The 24,557-nt window shown below is 43.1% G+C and overlaps 1 protein-coding gene across 2 annotated transcripts in view; it reads right to left on the reverse strand.

Moving 5' to 3' along the window:
• Positions 1–24,557, reverse strand: part of slc38a3b (solute carrier family 38 member 3b) — a 59,764-nt gene that overhangs the window by 21,886 nt on the left and 13,321 nt on the right. The window contains exons 2-8 of one of the 2 annotated variants that reach the window (XM_046310610.1): positions 14,073–14,249; positions 13,053–13,073; positions 12,781–12,862; positions 12,366–12,481; positions 8,071–8,144; positions 7,410–7,502; positions 6,198–6,279 (exon numbers count right to left, since the gene is read on the reverse strand). In XM_046310610.1, coding sequence (XP_046166566.1) covers positions 6,198–6,279; positions 7,410–7,502; positions 8,071–8,144; positions 12,366–12,481; positions 12,781–12,862; positions 13,053–13,073; positions 14,073–14,188 — 584 coding nt within the window. In that variant the 5' untranslated portion in view covers positions 14,189–14,249. The remainder of the gene's footprint in view (positions 1–6,197; positions 6,280–7,409; positions 7,503–8,070; positions 8,145–12,365; positions 12,482–12,780; positions 12,863–13,052; positions 13,074–14,072; positions 14,250–24,557) is intronic. The other variant, XM_046310611.1, reaches the window with a different exon arrangement.

Here is a 24,557-nt window from a genome sequence, read left to right on the forward strand (position 1 = left end):
TCTACTATCCTCTTCCTTCATGTTGCCCTCTACTATCCTCTTCCTTCATGTTGCCTCTACTCTCCTCTTCCTTCATGTTGCCCTCTACTGTCCTCTTGTTTCATGTTGACTCTACTATCCTCTTCCTTCATGCCTCTACTATCCTCTTCCTTCTACTATCCTCTTCCTTCATGTTGCCTCTACTATCCTCTTCCTTCAGATGTAGCCTCTACTATCCTCTTCCTTCATGTTGCCTCTACTATCCTCTTCCTTCATGTTGCCCTCTATCCTCTTCCTTCATATGTAGCCTCTACTATCCTCTTCCTTCATGTAGCCTCTACTATCCTCTTCCTTCAGATGTAGCCCTCTACTCTCCTCTTCCTTCATGTTGCCCTCTATCCTCTTCCTTCAGATGTCCTCTTCTTCCTTCATGTTGCTTCCTCTACTCTCCTCTTGTTTCATGTTGCCCTCTACTCTCCTCTTCCTTCATGTTGCCCTCTACTATCCTCTTCCTTCATGTTGCCCTCTACTATCCTCTTCCTTCAGATGTTGCCTCTACTATCCTCTTCCTTCATATTGCCCTCTACTCTCCTCTTCCTTCATGTTGCCCTCTACTATCCTCTTCCTTCATGTTGCCCTCTACTATCCTCTTCCTTCATGTTGCCCTCTACTCTCCTCTTTCCTTCATGCCCTACTATCCTCTTCCTTCATATGTGGCCTAGTCCTCTTCCTTCATATGTAGCCCTCTACTCCTCTTCCTTCATGTTGCCCTCTACTCTCCTCTTCCTTCATGTTGCCCTCTACTATCCTCTTCCTTCATATGTAGCCCTCTACTGTCCTCTTCCTTCATGTTGCCCTCTACTATCCTCTTACTTCATATGTAGCCCTCTACTATCCTCTTCCTTCATGTTGCCCTCTACTCTCCTCTTCCTTCATGTTGCCTCTCCTACTCTCCTCTTCCTTCATGTTGCCCTCTACTATCCTCTTCCTTCATGTTGCCCTCTACTATCCTCTTCCTTCATATGTAGCCCTCTACTATCCTCTTCCTTCTTATGTTGCCCTCTATCCTCTCCTCTTCCTTCATGTTGCCCTCTACTATCCTCTTACTTCATATGTAGCCCTCTACTATCCTCTTCCTTCATATGTAGCCCTCTCCTCTCCTCTCCTCTTCCTTCATGTTGCCCTCTACTATCCTCTTCCTTCATGTTGCCCTCTACTATCCTCTTCCTTCATGTTGCCCTCTACTATCCTCTTCCTTCATGTTGCCCTCTACTGTCCTCTTCCTTCATGTTGCCCTCTACTGTCCTCTTGTTTCATGTTGCCCTCTCTGTCCTCTTCCTTCATGTTGCCCTCTACTATCCTCTTCCTTCATGTTGCCCTCTACTATCCTCTCCTCTTCCTTCATGTTGCCCTCTACTATCCTCTTCCTTCATGTTGCCCTCTACTATCCTCTTCCTTCATGTTGCCCTCTACTCTCCTCTTCCTTCATGTTGCCCTCTACTGTCCTCTTGTTTCACTGCCCTCCTCTCCTCTTCCTTCATGTAGCCCTCTACTATCCTCTTCCTTCAGATGTAGCCTCTACTATCCTCTTCCTTCATATGTAGCCCTCTACTCTCCTCTCCTCTTCCTTCATGTAGCCCTCTACTATCCTCTTCCTTCATATGTAGCCTCTACTATCCTCTTCCTTCATATGTAGCCTCTACTATCCTCTTCCTTCATATGTGGCCCTCTACTGTCCTCTTGTTTCATATGTAGACTCTACTATCCTCTTCCTTCATATGTAGCCTCTACTATCCTCTTCCTTCAGATGTAGCCTCTATTATCCTCTTCCTTCATATGTAGCCTCTACTATCCTCTTCCTTCAGATGTAGCCTCTACTATCCTCTTCCTTCAGATGTAGCCTCTACTATCCTCTTCCTTCATATGTAGCCTCTACTATCCTCTTCCTTCATATGTAGCCTCTACTATCCTCTTCCTTCATATGTAGCCTCTACTATCCTCTTCCTTCAGATGTAGCCTCTACTATCCTCTTCCTTCATATGTAGCCTCTATTATCCTCTTCCTTCAGATGTAGTCTCTACTATCCTCTTCCTTCAGATGTAGCCTCTACTATCCTCTTCCTTCATATGTAGCCCTCTCCTCTCCTCTCCTCTTCCTTCATGTTGCCCTCTACTATCCTCTTCCTTCATGTTGCCCTCTACTATCCTCTTCCTTCATGTTGCCCTCTACTATCCTCTTCCTTCAGATGTAGCCTCTACTATCCTCTTCCTTCATATGTAGCCCTCTACTCTCCTCTCCTCTTCCTTCATGTAGCCCTCTACTATCCTCTTCCTTCAGATGTAGCCTCTACTATCCTCTTCCTTCATATGTAGCCCTCTACTCTCCTCTCCTCTTCCTTCATGTAGCCCTCTACTATCCTCTTCCTTCATATGTAGCCTCTACTATCCTCTTCCTTCATATGTAGCCTCTACTATCCTCTTCCTTCATATGTGGCCCTCTACTGTCCTCTTGTTTCATATGTAGACTCTACTATCCTCTTCCTTCATATGTAGCCCTCTACTCTCCTCTCCTCTTCCTTCATGTAGCCCTCTACTATCCTCTTCCTTCAGATGTAGCCTCTACTATCCTCTTCCTTCATATGTATCCTCTTCCTTCCTTATGTAGCCTCTACTATCCTCTTCCTTCAGATGTAGCCTCTACTATCCTCTTCCTTCAGATGTAGCCTCTACTATCCTCTTCCTTCATATGTAGCCTCTACTATCCTCTTCCTTCAGATGTAGCCTCTACTATCCTCTTCCTTCAGATGTAGCCTCTACTATCCTCTTCCTTCAGATGTAGCCTCTACTATCCTCTTCCTTCAGATGTAGCCTCTACTATCCTCTTCCTTCATATGTAGCCTCTACTATCCTCTTCCTTCAGATGTAGCCTCTACTATCCTCTTCCTTCAGATGTAGCCTCTACTATCCTCTTCCTTCAGATGTAGCCTCTACTATCCTCTTCCTTCAGATGTAGCCTTCTAGCCTCTATTATCCTCTTCCTTCATATGTAGCCTCTACTATCCTCTTCCTTCAGATGTAGCCTCTATTATCCTCTTCCTTCAGATGTAGCCTCTACTATCCTCTTCCTTCAGATGTAGCCTCTACTATCCTCTTCCTTCAGATGTAGCCTCTAGCCTCTATCCTCTTCCTTCAGATGTAGCCTCTACTATCCTCTTCCTTCAGATGTAGCCTCTACTATCCTCTTCCTTCAGATGTAGCCTCTACTATCCTCTTCCTTCAGATGTAGCCTCTACTATCCTCTTCCTTCAGATGTAGCCTCTACTATCCTCTTCCTTCAGATGTAGCCTCTACTATCCTCTTCCTTCAGATGTAGCCTCTACTATCCTCTTCCTTCAGATGTAGCCTCTACTATCCTCTTCCTTCAGATGTAGCCTCTACTATCCTCTTCCTTCAGATGTAGCCTCTACTATCCTCTTCCTTCAGATGTAGCCTCTACTATCCTCTTCCTTCAGATGTAGCCTCTACTATCCTCTTCCTTCAGATGTAGCCTCTACTATCCTCTTCCTTCAGATGTAGCCTCTACTATCCTCTTCCTTCAGATGTAGCCTCTACTATCCTCTTCCTTCAGATGTAGCCTCTACTATCCTCTTCCTTCAGATGTAGCCTCTACTATCCTCTTCCTTCAGATGTAGCCTCTATCCTCTTCTATCCTCTTCTTCCTTCAGATGTAGCCTCTACTATCCTCTTCCTTCAGATGTACTATCCTCTTCCTTCAGATGTAGCCTCTACTATCCTCTTCCTTCAGATGTAGCCTCTACTATCCTCTTCCTTCAGATGTAGCCTCTACTATCCTCTTCCTTCAGATGTAGCCTCTACTATCCTCTTCCTTCAGATGTAGCCTCTACTATCCTCTTCCTTCAGATGTAGCCTCTACTATCCTCTTCCTTCAGATGTAGCCTCTACTATCCTCTTCCTTCAGATGTAGCCTCTACTATCCTCTTCCTTCAGATGTAGCCTCTACTATCCTCTTCCTTCAGATGTAGCCTCTACTATCCTCTTCCTTCAGATGTAGCTTCTCTACTATCCTCTTCCTTCAGATGTAGCCTCTACTATCCTCTTCCTTCAGATGTAGCCTCTACTATCCTCTTCCTTCAGATGTAGCCTCTACTATCCTCTTCCTTCAGATGTAGCCTCTACTATCCTCTTCCTTCAGATGTAGCCTCTACTATCCTCTTCCTTCAGATGTAGCCTCTACTATCCTCTTCCTTCAGATGTAGCCTCTACTATCCTCTTCCTTCAGATGTAGCCTCTACTATCCTCTTCCTTCTTCCTTCAGATGTAGCCTCTACTATCCTCTTCCTTCAGATGTAGCCTCTACTATCCTCTTCCTTCAGATGTAGCCTCTACTATCCTCTTCCTTCAGATGTAGCCTCTACTATCCTCTTCCTTCAGATGTAGCCTCTACTATCCTCTTCCTTCAGATGTAGCCTCTACTATCCTCTTCCTTCAGATGTAGCCTCTACTATCCTCTTCCTTCAGATGTAGCCTCTACTATCCTCTTCCTTCAGATGTAGCCTCTACTATCCTCTTCCTTCAGATGTAGCCTCTACTATCCTCTTCCTTCAGATGTAGCCTCTATTATCCTCTTCCTTCAGATGTAGCCTCTATTATCCTCTTCCTTCAGATGTAGCCCTCTACTATTCTGTGTGAGAGTGAGTGACAGGCACTTATCCAATCAGACACACTGTATGAATCACTGTAAACCCATATCTATTTTAATAACCTTGGGCCATAAACAAACCCTTACTCCACAAATGTAAAAGCACCTGAAACCAGAGAATATGATGTACTGACCATGTATGTATAGAGGGAGCTAAAGAAGTATGGGTGTGTGCATGCTGTTGTGTGTGCGTACTGTTGTGTGTGCGTACTGTTGTGTGTGCGTACTTGTTGTGTTTGCGTACTGTTGTGTGTGTGTGTACTATTGTGTGTGTACTGTTTAAATGTCTGGACATAAAGTTTCCTGTCTATGTGTTTGTGCCTGAATTGACCTGTCCTTTAGTGTGACCTGAACTGAGGTTGCCCCCCCAGTCCAGACAGCTCTCAGCTGTCACCTGAGAATGTGTGTATGTGTGTATGTGTGTTTGCTTGATATGTGTTTGATCCTTCCGCAAATACACACACACACACACACACGCGTCACAATCTGACCCTGTCACACCCCTCCTCATCAACAACAAAGGGTGATGACAGGCCTTCAGAGAACTCTAATATCCCCATGGAGAAATACCTGCACTCTCCCAGAAATGAAACGCACACCCATAACAACAGTTCAACACACTACAATCACTTAGCTACAGGACACACAGAAACCCACTGAGACACATGGTCTGAGCATCAGACTAGCTGGATAACAGAGGGCTCTAAGCCAGAGCACAGAGGACGGACGGAGAAGCCGTCTCATCTCACCTCCATTTGTCAGGAGGCCAACACCATTGAGATAAATATGAGCCATTTTCACTGCTCCTCTGGCTGCACTACTGTACATTTCTTTCATGTATTCAACTCCCCCGTGTCAACTACAGCCAGTGTGCTTTGATGCAGGGCTGAGCCCTTTGGCCAGGCTAATAGAGAAGAGAGCTGTGATGTTTCCTAAAGCAGCCTGGCTGGCTGACTGGCTGGGTAGGGCAGGACAGGCTCAGCTCTCTGCACTCCCTGTCGTGTCCAGTCCAGGGTTTGTTTTTAGATCCAGCCAGAGGGAGAAGCAGTGCAGGAAACCACTTTAGACAGCCAGAGACCGTAGGGGTGCCCAAAACACCACCACAACACTTCTGTTTGGAGGTGTTGTCACCACAACCCATGGGTGGTCGAAGAGACGTGTGCTAGCCATTCCTGACAATCCTCTCTGTTCTCTCAGACAGCAGGCTCCCACCCCTGCCCCACCTCTCACCTGGAATACAAGGCAATGCCAGGTGAACCAGGGTCCATGCAAAGCTACCAGCTACAGGCAGACAGGGCCTTCATCTGGGCGTTTAGCAGGGAACAACATTGTGGAACATTCCGATATACTTTATAGAACAAACATGTCTCACTTACATGCAAAATTAGGAATCACATCCACTCTACTCTTGCATTTTCTATGTTCAACATTTAGTCTACTGTGGGCCTGGAATGTAGAGACATGTTAGATCTAGTGGACAGACCAAAAATAGTACTCACTCAGCCGTGGGGTCTGCCCTACTGAAGGCCTGGATGACCAATGGGAACTCAGACTTGACGATGTACAGGTAGCTGGACATGGCTGTGAGGAGTAGAGACCGACAGAAGCTATGAGTGACACAGTCAGTGACATTTAATCAAGACGTAGTTAACACCTTCACATATGGGTGACTCACTCAGTCACCACATAGAACGTTCACCTGGGGAAAGACGGACGTACCAGACGTCTAGAAAAGAACAAACTGCACAGTGTGAAAATACATTTTCTAAAGGCATGAATTATAAAAACGATATACAAACATAAAAAGCTATTCAACAGTTCTCAAAGAAAATTAAAGTTTTCCCCCATTTCAGAACACATCCTCTTCTTCATAATGTGTCCACATTTCAGCACATTTTTATTCTATTTTATTGAAATTGTATTTAACTAGGCAAGTCAGTTAAGAACTAATTCTTATTTACAATGACGGCCTACACCTGCCAAATCCAGATGACGCTGGGCCAATTGTGCACTGCTCATGTGCTATTAAGTGGTTATTACCTCATGTGCCCTCACATCCAACTGAATATGTGACCATGCACTGTCCATGTAATTAATGTCTACATTCTGAATTTGATCAAACTGTTCCTATTCTATTCTTACTCTCCATGTGTAATTCCTCGCCTTGACCTAAAACAACTTGATTCATGATTCTCAGACAGTACTTTGTGTTATGTGTTCTCTGTGTGGTACAAGGAGACACTTCACTTCACTGCTACAGTAAGAAACACAATGGTAACATGGCTGGCTGGTTGGTGCTGGCTGGTGCTGCCTGTGCCTCAGTCAAAGCTAGGGATCAGACCAGGCAGGAAGGCAGGCAGCCAACACACCGCCAACGCCAACACACCACCTCGTAACCAAGGCAGCAGCTGTTAGCTAACTGGACAGCTGGCCTTAGCTCCTTAATACACTGACATATCATATATACACACACACAGAAAGAGAGAGACAGTGAGGGCTAGAGCTGTATTACTAGTACTATATAAATATGGAGAATGGGGTGGGGGGGCTAATGTGAAGGCCTGAACTCCAAGTGAACAGGAAGACCAAACAGTCTGCCTGCCTGTCTACTGCTGAGCTTTGTGATTCATCATAACACTATAACCACTACAAATACACACAGATGTGTATTGTTGAGATAAACTAGACCAGTGACCACAGTGTCCTCTCACCTCCAATGTTCTGTAGTGTGATGGCGATACCGGCGGCCATCTTGCCTGTGGTGCCAAAGGCTCTATAGCCTAGTTGTTCATAAGCTCGGATTCCTGGAAGAGGAAGAGGGTTGTGCAACATCATCATTACACAGCTTCACAGGGGGACACCCAGGTAGTAAATCAAACCACACTTAGTTATGTAGTCCGTGTAGAATCTACAGGTTCATCTACAGAAATTAATATGCCAGGCCTCTATTTCCATGCCAGGCCTCTATTTCCATACTAGGCCCCTATACCGGAATATAAAACGCACAACAATATATAAACATTTTTCAACATCCTTAATGCTGGGCCATTGGGGATCCATTACATTGTAATAGCACATTACTTCCCCAAGCTAATCTATCCAAGCTGCAATCAAGACATGCGAATGCTAAAACGGTAATTATGCCAGCCATCACTTTTTCTCCATTTGGCCCTGTCCCTGTGACTGGACACAGCAGCAGCCCAACATATGTAGTACTGTCATCTCCTCTCAATGGTTCAACAATAGTATCACACACCCCTACGTCTTGGAGTGTTGCACTGGATCAAACAATGTGTATGAATAACTACAGTACACATAGCTACACAAGCACCATTCAAGCATGAGGTCCACTGAAGACGAGGGTCAGCTTACCCACAATGCCAGAGGATTTGAGCAGCAGGTGAATGGAGTAGGAGGACAGAGCCGCCACAGCAGTCAGAAGAAACCTGGGAGAGAGAGAAAGAGTACATGATAAACACATCAATACCTCATTTCAATGCAGTGAAAGGTCTTTAGTTGAGCAAGCTCATTATTGACTGTGGAAGTGAACTCCTTTCTGACAATGTGTAATAATACAGTACAAAACACACACGTCTACGACAAGCCCTGCACTTAGTGGCTTGACTAGGAGCCAATAGAACAAAATAAATTACAGTTTGAGATTACAATTGTCTGGGTATAATTCCAAAAATAAACATTTAAAGGTTTTACTGAAATACATTAAATTGTATCATGATGGGATTACTAGGATGAACAGTGAAAAAGTACAGCTAGAACAAAGCCAACTTTGGCTGGCTAACCACCAACTGTAATGTCCAACTGTAGCCATTTGATCTAAAGGATCAAGTACAGACAGTTAATAAAGCCAAGCGCTTTCTCAGCAGACTCTCAATGTAATGAAAAAGGTAATGCTGTATGATGTTGCCAACAGTCTGAGAAAATCATGTCGGGGGTAAGAACTTAGGAACTATGTGTGGGGGGGTTTAATAAAGGACGTAAGTCTGCGTCCAGCCATCCTGGTCTATTGTAATACTCTGAGAAAACAGTGTTTCCCACAACTGCTCTTCCCCTTATGCCCCTGTGCCACAGGGAGCACAGAGCGGAGTCGCAGTCCGCCTACAGAACACTGACCCCTTCGATCAGCATTCCTAGAGGGTCAGAGGGCGCTCTCGATGCCATCACCTTTCCCAGACCTCAGAGTCTGGCCCCTACAGCCAGATGGAGGCCCCTTGACTACTGACCACAGCAGAGGTGAGGATCCTAGCATCTGGCCACAGTCAGCGTGGGCACAGAGGTTAAGCCCTGACATTCCACTGACCACCAAAAGCAGGCAGGGCCTTGAGTATGTAGGCCTATGTGACCATTCCTCCATGAGTCACAACAGCCGGTGAATGAGACCACGGCATCGAGTGTGAGCTGCTCAATGGTTGGTTTGGTTCCATGTCCAGAAAGTCTCAGTTCTCAGGTCTAAATGTCCTGTTATAGGACCATTATTCCCACTCTGTTGTTAGTGCTATGGGAAACGCTGAGTGATGCTGAGTAAGAAATCATGGAAATGCTGAGTGATGCTGAGAAATAAATCATGGAAATGCTGAGTGATGCTGATTAAGAGATTATGTAAATGTTGAGTGATGCTGAGTAAGAAATCCTGGAAACGCTGAGTGACACTAAGAAATCATGGAAATGCTGAGTAAGAAATCATGGAAATGCTGAGTGATGCTGAGAAATAAATCATTGAAATGCTGAGTGATGCTGATGAAGAGATTTTGTAAATGCTGAGTGATGCTGAGTAAGAAATCCTGGAAATGCTGAGTGACGCTAAGAAATCATGGAAATGCTGAGTGATGCTGAGTAAGAAATCATGGAAACACTGAGTGATGCTGATTAAGAGATTATGTAAATGCTGAGTGATGCTGAGTAAGAAATCATGGAAACGCTGAGCGATGCTGATTAAGAAATCCTGGAAACGCTGAGTGACACTAAGAAATCATGGAAATGCTGAGTGATGCTGAGTAAGAAATCATGGAAACACTGAGTGATGCTGATTAAGAGATTATGTAAATGCTGAGTGATGCTGAGTAAGAAATCCTGGAAACGCTGAGTGACACTAAGAAATCATGTAAATGCTGAGTGATGCTGAGTAAGAAATCATGTAAATGCTGAGTGATGCTGAGTAAGAAATCATGGAAACGCTGAGTGACAATAAGAAATCATGTAAATGCTGAGTGATGCGGAGAAATAAATCATGGAAATGCTGAGTGATGCTGAGTAAGAAATCATGGAAATGATGAGTGATGCTGAGTAAGAAATCATGGAAATGCTGAGTGATGCTGAGTAAGAAATCATGGAAATGCTGAGTGATGCTGAGTAAGAAATCATGGAAACGCTGAGTGATGCTGAGTAAGACACCATGGAAACACTGAGTGATGCTGAGAAAGAAATCATTGAAACACAGAGATGATGAGAAAGAAATTATGGAAACGCTGAGTGATGCTGGACATTCCCCCTCATCCCCAAAACACGTGTAAATGCTGGACTATAAATGGTTCCATCCTCTATTATACTTATGCTAAAATGTTTATTATACTTTACTGAACCATTTCATTTATGTTCTTATTCTTATATTTTATTTCATATTCTTGTTGCATTGTCGAAAAGGAACCTGCAAGTAAGCATTTCGTTGGACGGTGTATACCATGTGTATCCTATACATACAACTAAAACTCTAAACTTGAGTAAGGCATCATGGAAACGCTAAGTGATGCATCATGGAAGATCATGACATATCACTCCTGCAAGGCGAATGGGACCGGTTTCAGGGCTCCCCCCCACGTCCCCTGAGGACTGCTAAGGTGTATGGCATTCCTAGGGGACGTGGGGGGAGCCCTGAAACGTCTCCCATGTGCTGAGGAGGCATATAACTTATATTTGGGTCTCCTAGTTCTCTTGAGAAATGGGGGTTTTCTATCTTGAGTTACAGTAGGTTACCATTGAGACACAAAGAAGGTTCTGCGTCGGTCACACCAACAATGCCACAAATCTACAATATAGTTGTTCAATATAAAATAGTCTGTTTTTCCATGGGAAAAGAAAGGACTTGGACCAATGACTTGAAATGTAATCACATTTTGTTTGCTACAGGAATCGAGACTTACTTTTACCAGAATACATGCCTAAGAGTCCAAAGTCGGTAATACTATACTTAGATGGGAAGAAACATCCTTGGGTCAGAATACACAGACAAACAAATCCATGTGAATTGATTCCTGCTTCTAACAAATACATCTATCTGAAGCTGTTGAACAATAACCTGAAGTCACAAAGCCAGAGAAATGCCTCTGTTAATGGGATTTCTTTCATAAAAGCTGCATTAGAGACTTAAACAATAGGTTTTTCTTTGCCGCAATCTCACTAAAACAATTCCTAGTAGGTTCATAAAGAAGAAAGCCTTCATGAAGACAGCTTAGTTACTTGGTAACATTTATTTTCAGGTCGAAGGGTTTCTTCATTCACCAAAGTTTCTCAAAGGTGACCTTGTTTGACATTAGTCTTTGTGGAAAAGCATAAGTTCAGCATGAGCACCATGTCATTGGGACAAAATTTGCAACAAAGATGATAACAATCACCATGGCGATGGTGATGATGCGTCAGGTGAGCTCTAAGGAAGGGTTCAGCTGTTGACTCCATCTTTAGAGGAGAAACTCTTTAGAATCCATAGAATAGGTTGTGTTCCCATGCAGAGTTGTGACTGAAGTCCTGCTCCCTGCAGCTAAACAAACCAACACAGCGTCACATGACTGGAAGGCGGGGCTATTCTGGGCTGTAGCCTTTCTAGGGTCTGCTTGTGTTCACAGGGGCGGGAACAAGAGTTGGAGCAATGGGGGAGGATGGGAGGGAGAGGATAGTGTGGACCACCTCACCACAGACCCCCCAGCTCCACCCTGGCCCCTTCTCACCCCATCCTGGCCCAGCATCCCTCTTGAAGCAGGCAGGCTAGGCCTCTGGGCAGAGAGCATTTCTGATCATCTCAGCTCCCTCCTGCAAGCGAAGGTTGTGGCTATTTTCAACTCCCACTCCAGCCCTTTCCACTGTGTGGTATCTATGTGCAGCCTAAAGGCTATCACTGGGACTGGGGAGTACGTTCTCCACAGGCTCTCTGCTTAGGCAAAGGGAGATCACACCACAACAAGCTGGCAGAGGCAGTGCGACTAGCAACAGACCAATGGCTAATGTGTGACTCCTACTGTGTCGGTGCTCAGTGTGTCACTTGCGGTTTCAGGGTTTTATGAGATGAGGAATGAAGAAACACTAAGCCACCTGGGGAAAGGAGAGACTAGGAGACAGTTAAGAAGCAAGGGGCAGGACTAGACATTATATTTAGATTACATTTACATTATATTTTGGTCATTTAACAGCAGTGGAGGCTGGTGGGAGGAACAATAGGAGGACGGGCTCATTATAATGGATGGAATGAAATTAATGGAACGGAGCCAAACATGTGGTTTATATATGTTTGATGTGTTTAATATCGTTCCATTTCTTCCATTCCAGCCATTACAATGAGCTGTTCATCCTTTAGCTCCTACTAACAGCCTCCACTGTTTAACAGACACTCTTATTCAGAGCGACTCACAGTACAGTGCTGTATCGCTGACGGTTTGACTTACAGGAAGAGGAGGATGCCAGTGTTGGCCATGGCATAAGCCAGTCCCAGGATTCCACTGCCCATGATAGCATTCCCCAGGTTGAACACAGACATGCCGAAAGACATCTTTCCCTCAAACTGATCAAAACAAATACAACAATCTCAGATTCAGTTCATTCAATACTGAGGTAAAGCAGAAAATGGCTGCTGTTCTTACATTTTTAAACTCAAGGTTTTTATCAAGTGCAATGTGACAGGCAGAATGTGTTACCAGATTCCAATCACATAGTGTGTTCATCCCAAGTTGCACCCTATTCCCTATATAGTACACTTCTTTTGAACAAACCCCTATGGTCAAAAGTAGTGCACTACATAGGGAATAGGGTACCCACTTGGAACAAAGCCAGGGAGTGATGTTTGAGTTGAGGTACACTCACATCTGTAAAGCGCATGGGCTTCCTCCCTTCTCCGTTGGGCAGAAACTCCTCATTCTCCAGGATGGCATCAGGATCATCAAACCTGGATGAAACAAAAAACCTGCAGCTTAAAATGGGGACACAAGCTACACAGACAGGAGGGAGTTAATTGTTAAAACAGTGTTAAAAATGCTTCACTCAAAGGATTGTTTGTGAGTAATGATTTGACATCGTCAGTAGGCCTACTACGTAGAGATTGTCGGTGTGACTGTGTGTAGAAAGTAGAAACCTACCTGACGTTTTGAGTACCATTTCTGTGTTGGAAACAGAGCGTCCACGGGGCGCAGGAAGGATAAAAACAAGGCAAACATGCACTTAGAAACACAAACACCACTCAGGAAATCAGACGTCATTCACGCTCTATAAACACTTCATACTCATAGACCTCTACATCCCAAATGGCACCATATTCCCTTTATAGTGCACTGCTTTTGACCAGGGACTATAGGGAAAGTACCACACTATGTAGAGAACAGGGTGCCATTTGTGATACAAACAGTGTCTCTGTATTTTATGGTTAATTACCAGTGTTTGGAATAATGTGGATGAATATATTGTATTGACCGGTGACATTTACAGGCTGTTTAATGGGTTTTGGTTTCCACACAGGTAGATAGATGACAGCAACACATGGTACATTCACAAACTGTAACACAACGTAACACAACACAGGACAAAGCCATTACTCTCTCCAGTCTAAGGTACTGGAACAACGAGGGCTGGGCATAACACTGCATGCAGAGGGCAAAATAAATGTCACCACCCTTATATGACAGTAAGATCAAAGCATCCCTTCAAAAACAATTGGAATGGAATATACAATGTAATGTTTGTGGTATGCAGTAGAGGCAACAACATGAAAAAAATATAAACACCAGATAGGTGCAGTGAAATGTGTTGTTTTACAGGGACAACCCAAAGTAGGTTGGCGCCACTGGAGCAAAATAAGGTTAAGTGGCTTGCTCAAGCACACATTGAGAGGTTTTCATCTTTTCGGATCAGGTATTGAAACTAGCAAACTTTGTAAAACTGGCCCAATGCTCTAACCGCTATAAACTGCCACACCAATCAGGTGTAATCTGTGACTAAAGTCATTGTTTTGAGCCAAGTGTACGGCCCTTCTCAGCTGCTCATCGGAGATAGATTTTTTATAGTTGTGGTAGTTGTTGAACAATTCAATTGTCTAACAACAATAATTGAGGTAGGTGTTAGAGCGGGGTGGGGAAAAGAAAGGACAGGAGATGTAAACTCACGTGTCTAATTCCTCTGCCATGGTCTTCATGGACACATACGTGTCATCTTCTAGGTCGTGACCTTTCCCATTGGGCGATTGTCCCAAGATGCTCATCTCTGATTGGTCTGGCTCCATGCTCTAAAGCAGCACTTATGATACACTGTGTGTGGTCCTCTCAGTCTGCTCCCTCAGGTATCTAGAGCAGAGAAAGAAGGTATTTCATTGACACAGATCCCACAATTACTCCCCTATCTGTCTTGTGTATCTACAGGATACACTGCACATGGTGACACTTGTAAATGTATAAATAGGCATTCAGTAAAAAACAAACATCCAACAATCAATCAATGGCTAGTCTCTCTCTGCTAATGACTGTGTGCATTTCGCTACACTCGCAATAACATCTGCTAACCATATGTACGTGACCAATAAAATTAGAATTTGATTTGTGGCGACTCATTTATTTACACAGTAAAACTTTCACTTCAACATCCAAGATCTGACCTGCTTCACACACTTTCTTATGGTATATATTATTCTGAATCAACTCGAGCCACGACACTATGCTTTTTGGGCAACTACAATACCAAGTAATGCAAATAGGTCCAAAGCATGGGGTCAAAGTTTGTGTTTGAGCCAATGTCACATCATCATTACACTGTTTGCTCATGGTGTTCCACTCAGTGATGTCACAAGGCCTGCCAGCTTCTCAGAGCTGAGAACGGAGGTGGTTCAACTTAACCCTCAGTTCAGGTCCCACGTAATGTTGTCACACAGACACTTTCCTCCCACGCCTAGCTTATGTACACAAACTACACCAGCCACACATAACCTACCCAAGTAGCACATACCATGTTGGAATTTCATTACTTCAGCATAACATTTCTTACATGTTTCCTCGTGGTTCTATTTAGTCATGTTCTCAAATTGTTACAAGAACATTAATTAAACTTTCCATAAAAACCACAAGAAAACTTTTGTAACGTCTAAGAATGTTATTTAAAAACATATACATTCTGTTCTCAGTATCAGAACTCAGGATAAGACACAGGTGCAGACAGCTAGAGTCACACAAGACAAACTGGCAACAGACAAGCAGAGAACACGGGTATAAATACAATGGGGATAAAGAGGAAGATGGGCGACACCTGGAGGGGGAGTGGAGACAAGCACAAAGACAGGTGAAACAGATCAGGGTGTGACACACAGCATCAACAAAACTCTCTCTACACTACATCTTGTTAAGTGTGTGTAGGTGTGTTGGTCACGTCTGATCTCAATGAGTGCTTGTTTCCTTTAAAATGGGGTCTGTCTGAATAGGCTACAATAAACAGCTTTGTGAGTAAAAAAACATGGCATGCTAGCTTCAGCCTTGTGGCACAGTGGACTAATTCAATGGATGAGGACAAGGAAACCAGTTTCACTAGTTCAAATCTCACAATCTCACAAAAATGATTGTGTTGGCATGCTTAATGAAAACATTTGTCTGTGCTTTAAAAAGTTTACCCAGAATAAGCTAACGGTGTAATTAAAATTATTATTGAAACATTCAGTGAAAGTTAAGGAAGTTATTAAAACACTCCAAATAACCTATAATTTCCATTCTCAGAGCCTTTAATAAAACCTTCCAGGAAAATCTTCCAGGAAACATATTAAAGCATTATCAGAAGCTCCCTGCAACCTAAATATAAATGTTCCAAGTACAGGCAAAATGTTCCCTAACATTCTCAGAATGTTTAAAAAACGCTCCGTTTTCTGGCCAGGAAACGTATGGCTTCGTTCCCACAACCAATGTGAAACCAAAAATATACGTTTGCACAACTTCCAAGGAACCAAATGTGCTAGCTGGATAGTGACGTGAATGGAACTATACAGAACAAAAATATAAACGCAACTTGCAAAAATGTCAACAATTTTACTGAGTCATAAGGAAATCAGTCAATTTAAATACATTTATTAGGCCCTAATCTATGGATTTCACATGACTGAGTGGGGGCGCAGCCATAGGTGGGCCTGGGAGGGCATAGGCCTACCCACTTGGGAGCCAGGCCAACACACTGGAGAGCCAGGCACAGACAATCAGAATTAGTTTTTCTCCACAAAAGGGCTTTATTACAGACAGAAATACACCTCAGTCTCAGATGATCCCGCTGGTGAAGAAGCTGGATGTGGAGGTTCTGGGCTGGTGTGGTCACACGTGGTCTGTGATTGTGAGCCCGGTTGGGCATACTGTCAAATTCTCTAAAACGATGTTGAAGGCAGCTTATGGTAGAGAAATGAACATTAAATTATTTGGCAAAAGCTCTGGTGCACATTCCTGCAGTCAGCATACCAATTACACGCCCCCTTAAAACTTGAGACATCTGTGGCATTGTGTTGTGTGACAAAACGGCACATTTTAGAATGGTCTTTTATTGTCCCCAGCACAAGGTGCACCTGTGTAATGATCATGCTGTATCATCAGCTTCTTGATATGCCACACCTGTTCAGTGGATGGATTATATTGGCAGAGGAGAAATGCTCACTAACAGGGATGTAAACAAATTTGTGCACCAAATTTGAGAGAAATAATATTTTTATGCATATGGAATATATCTGGGATCTTTTATTTCAGCTTGAAACATGGGACCAAGACTTTACATGTTGCGTTTATATTTTTGTTCAGTATAGATAAATCCTTAAGATAACGTAGCTGGTGATGTAACTGTAAATGTTTCGGGTTTTGACCATGGTCTGAAGGTATGGAGGTAAAGATGAGAGGTTGAGTTGGAGGGTAAGGAGATGGAGACGACTATGATATACGATCTCTGTCTGAAAGGTCAATGTAACAGTATAACTTTAGACCGTCCCCTCACCCATACCCGGGCGCGAACCAGGGACCCTCTGCACACATCAACAACACAATATAACAGTATAACTTTAGACCGTCCCCTCGCCCATACCCGGGCACGAACCAGGGACCCTCTGCACACATCAACAACTGACACCCACGAAGCATCGTTACCCATCGGTCCACAAAAGCCGCGACCCTTGCAGAGCAAGGGGAACCACTACTTCCAAGGTCTCAGAGCAAGTGACGTCACCGATTGAAACGCTATTTAGCGCGAACCACCGCTAATAAGCTAGCGTTTCACATCCGTTACATCAACACACTAAACCTGCAGAATAATAATGTGTGTGCGGGTGTTAACCTTTCTGCAGTGATGGTATAGTTACTCCCCACCAGGTTGCATGCCCTCAGTGACAACGATTCACCTCATTTCCAATTTCCTCTGTGATCTCAGAGGCTCACAAGGGGTCAGTTCCACAGACAGACAATGGGCAGTGTTGTTGTGATGGGAGCAGCTTCCCGGGTGAAGACAGCAGACAGCAGCCCCATTGTGTCACCACAACAAGTGTCCCCCTGCCTGCCAGAGTATCTTTAGTCGCAGCTCGCCACACAGCTGTTAATCAATCAACCACCACTCCAGTTTCAACAGTAAAATTACAATCTGTGATCAAGGAAGTCATGCACCCCAAAAATCTCAGGGGATGTGAGGATGGCTGGGGGGGGTGGTCCAGAGGGGGGGCTGGGCCCTCTGTCCGGAAGTTGGAGCAATTAGCATTTTTTGAACACCTCAAACAGCTTTTTCCTGCAATCTAGAGCCATAATCAATACGTGTAATTCTATGTAAAATGTGTATATTCTTCTGCACATCTAAGCATACTTCTTGAGCTGTCTGTATACCCCTGACTGGTGGTAATGTTTTTAAAGAAACAAAAAACTTTTCTGCATCTCTTCTAAAATCTGGGTGAAAGATTGAAAGGAATGTGAATCTTGTTCGGTACGTTTAGTTATTACTTGCTTTTTAAAAGTCTATCAACCTTGTCAACAGGCATACCAGCTAAGATAGTTAGACAAGCTAGCTACTCTAACTTGATTTATTAGGATCCCCATTAGCCAATGCTAGTTTTCACATAATGAATAACAATTTACATACATTTAAAACATGAACATGTAGTGTGTGTGTGTGTGTGTGTGTGTGTGTGTGTGTGTGTGTGTGTGTGTGTGTGTGTGTGTGTGTGTGTGTGTGTGTGTGTGTGTGTGTGTGTGTGTGTGTGTGTGTGTGTGTGTGTGTGTGTCTATCACAGGCCTGGGCAACTCCAGTCCTCAAGGGGCCTGATTGGTGTCACACTTTTTCCCCAGCTAACACACCTGACAACACTAATCAAGTAATCATGATCTTCAATTTAGATAGCAATTAGTTTAAATCAGCTGTGTTTGCCAGGGATAGGGGAAAAGTGACACTGTGTACATTATACAACACCGTGGGAGGTGTTTAAACTTGTTTTTTTTAAACCAGGTTTGTTGTTCACTTGTGTTACATTCCCACAAGACAAAAAGAAAAATGTTGATCACAACAAAGGGAACTAACAAAGAAAATCACTTTAACAACCAAAACAAAAAGGGTTTCTGAAAGGCGCCAATGTATGTACCCACTGAAAGATGTCAAAGCCACTAGTAAAGGGTTCTTAAAGACACCCGCCATGGATGCCCACTAGGTTAGCTAATATATACTGAATAAAAAATATAAACGCAACATGTAAAGTTTTGTTCTTGTTCCATGAGCTAAAACAAAAGATCCCAGAAATGTTCCATACGCACAGAAAGAAAGCTTATTTCTTAAAAATGTTGTGCACACATTTCTTTACATCCCTGTTAGTGAGCAATTATTCTTTGCCAAGATAATACATCCACCGGACAGGTGTGGCATATCAAGAAGCTGATTAAACAGCAGGATCATTATACAGGTGTACCTTGTGGTGGGGACAATAAAAGGCCACTCTAAAATGTGCAGTTTAGGCAAACAACACAATACTACAGATGTCTCAAGTTGAGAGAACATGCAATTGGCATGCTGACTGCAGGAATGTCCACCAGAGTTGTTGCCAGAGAATTCATTGTTAATTTCACAACCATAATACGCATTCAACATCATATTAAAGAATTTGGCAGTACGTCAAATTTTGAAAAATGAGGGAGAAAGATCACATCACATTGCATGGCTGGGTGCCAGCAGCGTTTTGCATGCGCAACAGCTTGGAGCAGACATTTCTCTCTCTCCTATTGAAGAAGCTACAATCCCGGTTGAAATATAATCGATCATATATTGTAAAATCAACCCGAGGATTGATTATAAAAAACGTTTGACATGTTTCTACGAACATTACGGACACTATTTGGAATTTGTGTCTGCGATGTCGTGACCACTCGAGCCTGTGGATTTCTGAACATAACCAAATGGAGGTATTTTGGATATAAAAATAATCTTTATGGAACAAAAGGAACATTTATTGTGGAACTGGAAGTCTTGTGAGTGCAAACATCCGAAGATCATCAAAGGTAAGCGATTCATTTTATTGCTTTTCTGACTTTCGTGACCAATCTACTTGGCTGCTAGCTGTTTGTAATGTTTTGTCTACTGAGAGATATGTCCTTACATAAACGCTTGGTATGCTTTCGCCAAAAAGCTTTACTGAAATCTGACACGCCAGGTGGATTAACAACAAGCTAAACTATGTTTTGCTATATTGCACTTGTGATTTCATGAAAATATTATATTTAGTAATTTAATTTGAATTTGGAGCTCTACAAAACAGCGGATGTTGACGAAAATGATCCCGCTAACAGGATGGATGCATCAAGAGCTTTTAACAAACTATAGTTTTGGCAAGTCGGTTAGGACATCTACTTTGTGCATGACACAAGTCATTTTTCTAACAATTATTTAAAGACAGATTATTTCACTTATAATTCACTGTATCACAATTCCAGTGGGTCAGAGGTTTACATACAAAGTTGACTGTGCCTTTAAACATCTTGGAAAATTCCAGAAAAGGATGTTATGGATTTAGAAGCTTCTGATAGAGGATCGTTACACAATTATCCTTCATCTGATGAAGAGTAGTCAAGATCGGACCAAAACGCAGCGTGGTAAGTGTCCATGTTAATATTTATTTTAACTCAGAACACTAAGGCAAAATAACAAAAAAATAGACCAACACGAAACACTTCTACCTGGTACAGAGACAGAAAACAACTACCCACAAACACAAGTGGGATCAGGCTACCTAAGTATGGTTCTCAATCAGAGACAACGATAGACAGCTGTCTCTGATTGGAACCATACCAGGTCAAACACAGAAATACAAAACATAGAATGCCCACCCCAACTCACGCTCTGGCCAAACCAAAATAGAGACATAAAAAAGGAACTAAGGTCAGGACGCGACAAATTGACTATTTATTATATTAAATTGACATAATTTGAGTCAATTGGAGGTGTACCTGTGGATGTATTTCAAGGCCTACCTTCAAACTCAGTGCCTCTTTGCTTGACATCATGGGAAAATCAAAAGAAATCAGCCAAGACCTCAGAAAAAAAATTGTAGACCTCCACAAGTCTGGTTCATCCTTGGGAGCAATTTCCAAACGCCTGAAAGTACCACGTTCATCTGTACAAACAATATTATGCAAGTATAAACACCATGGGTCCACGCAGGCGTCATACCGCTCAGGAAGGAGATGCATTCTGTCTCAGAGATGAACGCACCTTGGTACGAAAAGTGCAAATCAATCCCAGAACAACATAGCAAAGAACCCTGTGAAGATGCTGGAGGAAACAGGTACAAAAGTATCTATATCCACAGTAAAGAGTCCTATATCGACAACCTGAAAGGTCGCTCAGCATGGAGGAAGCCAATGCTCCAAAAACGCCATAAAAAAGCCAGACTATGGTCTTCAAATGCACATGGGGACAAAATCGTACTTTTTGGGGAAATGTCCTCTGGTCTAATGAAACAAAAATAGAACTGTTTGGCCATAATGTCCATCGTTATAATTGGAGGAAAAAGGGGGAGACTTGCAAGCCAAAGAACACCAACCCAACCGTGAAGCATGGGGGTGGCAGCATCATGTTGTGGGGGTGCTTTGCTGCAGGAGTGACTGGTGCACTTCACAAAATAGATGGCATCATGAGAAAAAGTATGCGGATATAGTGAAGCAACATCTCAAGACATCAGTCAACTTAAAGCTTGGTCGCAAATGGGTCTTCCAAATGGACAATGACCACAAGCATACTTCCAAAGTTGTGGCAAAATGACCTCAATCCTATTGAAAATTTGTGGGCAGAACTAAAAAAAGTGTGTGCGAGCAAGGTGGCCTATAAACCTGACTCAGATACACCAGCTCTGTCAGGAGGAATGGGTCAAAATTCACCCAACTTATTGTGAGAAGCTTGTGGAAGGCTACCTGAAACATTTGACCCAAGTTCAAATCAAATTTTATTTGTCACATACACATGGTTAGCTGATGTTAATGAGAATGTAGCGAAATGCTTGTGCTTCTAGTTCTGACAATGTAGTAATAACCAACGAGTAATCTAACCTAACAGTTTCACAACAACTACCTTATACACACAAGTGTAAAGGGATGAAGAATATGTACATAAAGATATGAGTGATGGTACAGAACGGCATAGGCAAGATGCAGTAGATGGTATCGAGTACAGTATATATATATATATATATATATATATATGAGATGAGTGATGTAGGGTATGTAAACATATAAAAGTGGCATTGTTTAAAGTGGCTCGTGACACATTTTTTCCATCATTTTTTCCAATATTAAAGTGGCTGGAGTTGAGTCAGTATGTTGGCAGTAGCCACTCAATGTTAGTGGTGGCTGTTTAACAGTCTGATGGCTTTGAGATAGAAGCTGTTTTTCAGTCTCTTGGTTCCTGCTTTGATGCACCTGTATTGACCTCGCCTTCTGGATGACGACACTACAGTGGTAGGCTTGATTACCAACAACGACGAGATGGCCTACAGGGAGGAGGTGAGGGCCTCAACAAAACAAAGGAGATGATCGTGGACTTCAGGAAACAGCAGAGGGAACACCCCCCTATCCACATCGACTTGACAGTAGTGGAGAGGGTAGTAAGTTTTAAGTTCCTCGGCGTACACATCACGGACAAACTGAATTCCACCCACACAGACCGTGGTGAAGAAGGAGAAGCAGTGCCTCTTCAACCTCAGGAGGCTGAAGACATTCGGCTTGTCACCAAAAGCACTCAAACTTTTACAGATGTTAATGTTAGTTAATGTTAGTGGTGGCTGTTTAACAGTCTGATGGCCTGGAGACAGAAGCTGTTTTTCAGTCTCTCGGTCGCTGCTTTGATGCACCTGTACTGACCTCGCCTTCTGAATGACAGCGGGGTGAACAGGCAGTGGCTCGGGTGGTTGTTGTCATTGATGATCTTTATGGCCTTCCTGTAACATCGGGTGGTGTAGGTGCCCTGGAGGGCAGGTAGTTTTCCCCCGGTGATGTGTTGTGCAGACCTCACTATCCTCTGGAGAACCTTACGGTTGTAGGCGGAGCAGTTGCCGTACCAGGCGGTGATACAGCCCGACAGTCAAACAATTTAAAGGCAATGCTACCAAATACTAACTGAGTGTATGTGAACTTCAGATCCACTGGGAATGTGACGAAAGAAATAAAAGCTGAAATAAATCACTCTACTATTATTCTGACATTTCACATTCATAAAATAAAAGTGGAGAACCTAACTGACCTAAGACAGGGAATCTTTACTAGGATTAAATGTCAGGAATTGTGAAAAACTGAGTTTAAATGTATTTGGCTAAGGTGTATGCAAACTTCAGACTTCAACTGTATATACAGAGAAAATAGTCGGCCCAAGAATTGAACCCTGTGGCACCCCCATAGAGACTGCCAGAGGTCCGGACAACAAGCCCACCGATTTGACACACTGAACTCTATCTGAGAAGTAGTTGGTGAACTAGGCGAGGCAATCATTTGAGAAACCAATTGTAATGGTCGTCGTCTGATGAGGAAGAATCGGACCAAAGCGCAGCGTGGTAAGTGTTCATGACTTTTATTAAACTGAACACTGAAACAAAAATAAAGTGCAAAACCAAACCAAAACAGTCATGTCAGGTGCAGAACACTAAACAGAAAACAACTACCCACAAAACACAGGTGGAAAAAAGCTACCCAAGTATGGTTCCCAATCAGAGACAACGATAGTCAGCTGTCCCTGATTGAGAACCATACCCGGCCAAAACAAATAAATACAAAACATAGAAAAGAGAACATAGAATGCCCACCCCAAATCACACCCTGTCCAAACCAAAATAGAGACATAAAAAGCTCTCTATGGTCAGGGCGTGACACCAAGGCTATTGAGTCTGCCGATAAGATACATACATGTGTCACGTAAAGAAAGCAAGGGTTGAGGGACTAGGGAATGCTTTTCCTAAAAACTAGAGATTTCGGTAACATTACTTTTCAGTCAGAAATGGCTGTAATTATGTTGCAGTGTCAGCAAAACGGACAACGCGATAAACACATTGATGTTCAGTGACATCGCTGCAGCAGGAAGGAGAGAGAGACAAAGGGTGCTAGTCACACAGTCACTTACAGTTTTGTTTTTTTAACACAGTGCGGCAAATCTGAGCCTGGCCCGGCGCAATCAAATCAATTGCTGGTCGGACTCCCTCTAGTAATTTGTGTGTCTTCATTATTTAATCAAACAGTGTGCTTAAAGCATCAGACAAGTTCAGTGAATATAGTTTATTTGATTAAAACACATAGGATGTGTCGATATGGAAAATACCATTTAAAATCTTCGACCAATCAGTTGGTCGAAAGAACAGACGACTCTTAGTCAACCAAGATTTTTTAGTCGGGGACAGCCCAACTTGGTAGACTGCAGGGCTTGCCTGGCAAGAATTGGATCAAGCAGATAGATCCAGGAGTTCATCTATCAAATGTTATTAAAAGAGCAGATAAGCCAGCAGAAGGCTAGATAGATGTAGATGTAGCTGTGTGTATTCAAACACTGGTACATTTAGGCCTTTATATATCCATGGCCCTGGGTGGTGAATGGTGATATAGGTCACTGGCAGGCCACACTTTTTGGAAAATATGAGATGGTCAGTTCGGGATCAGATAAAATGAGGGACACTCAGTCACATTTAGAGAGTTAGAGAAAAGGGTTCTTCAGCTGTCCCCTTAGGAGAACACGTTGGTTCCAGGTAGAACCATTTTGGTTCCAGGTAGAACCATTTTGGGTTCCATGTAGAATCCTCTATTGAAAGGGTTCTACGTGGAACCCAAAACGGTTCTACTTGGAACCAAAAGGGTACAGTGTACCTAAAAGGATTATTCGACTGTCCACATAGGAGAACCCTTTGAAGAACCTGTGTTGGTTCCAGGTAGAACCCTTTTGGTTCCAAGTTGAACCATTTTGGGTTCCACGTAGAACCCTTTCCACAGCGGGTTCTACATGGAACCCAAAATGGTTCTATATAGATTCAAACCATTTTGGTTCCAGGTGAAAAATAGTGAAAAATGTGTTGATGTGCCCTTGAGCAAGGCACTTAATGCTAATTTCTCCCATAAGTCGCTCTGGAAAAGAGTGTCTGCTAAATAACACAA

The sequence above is a fragment of the Oncorhynchus gorbuscha genome, linkage group LG18 (genome assembly GCF_021184085.1).
Source record: "Oncorhynchus gorbuscha isolate QuinsamMale2020 ecotype Even-year linkage group LG18, OgorEven_v1.0, whole genome shotgun sequence".
NCBI lineage: Eukaryota > Metazoa > Chordata > Actinopteri > Salmoniformes > Salmonidae > Oncorhynchus > Oncorhynchus gorbuscha.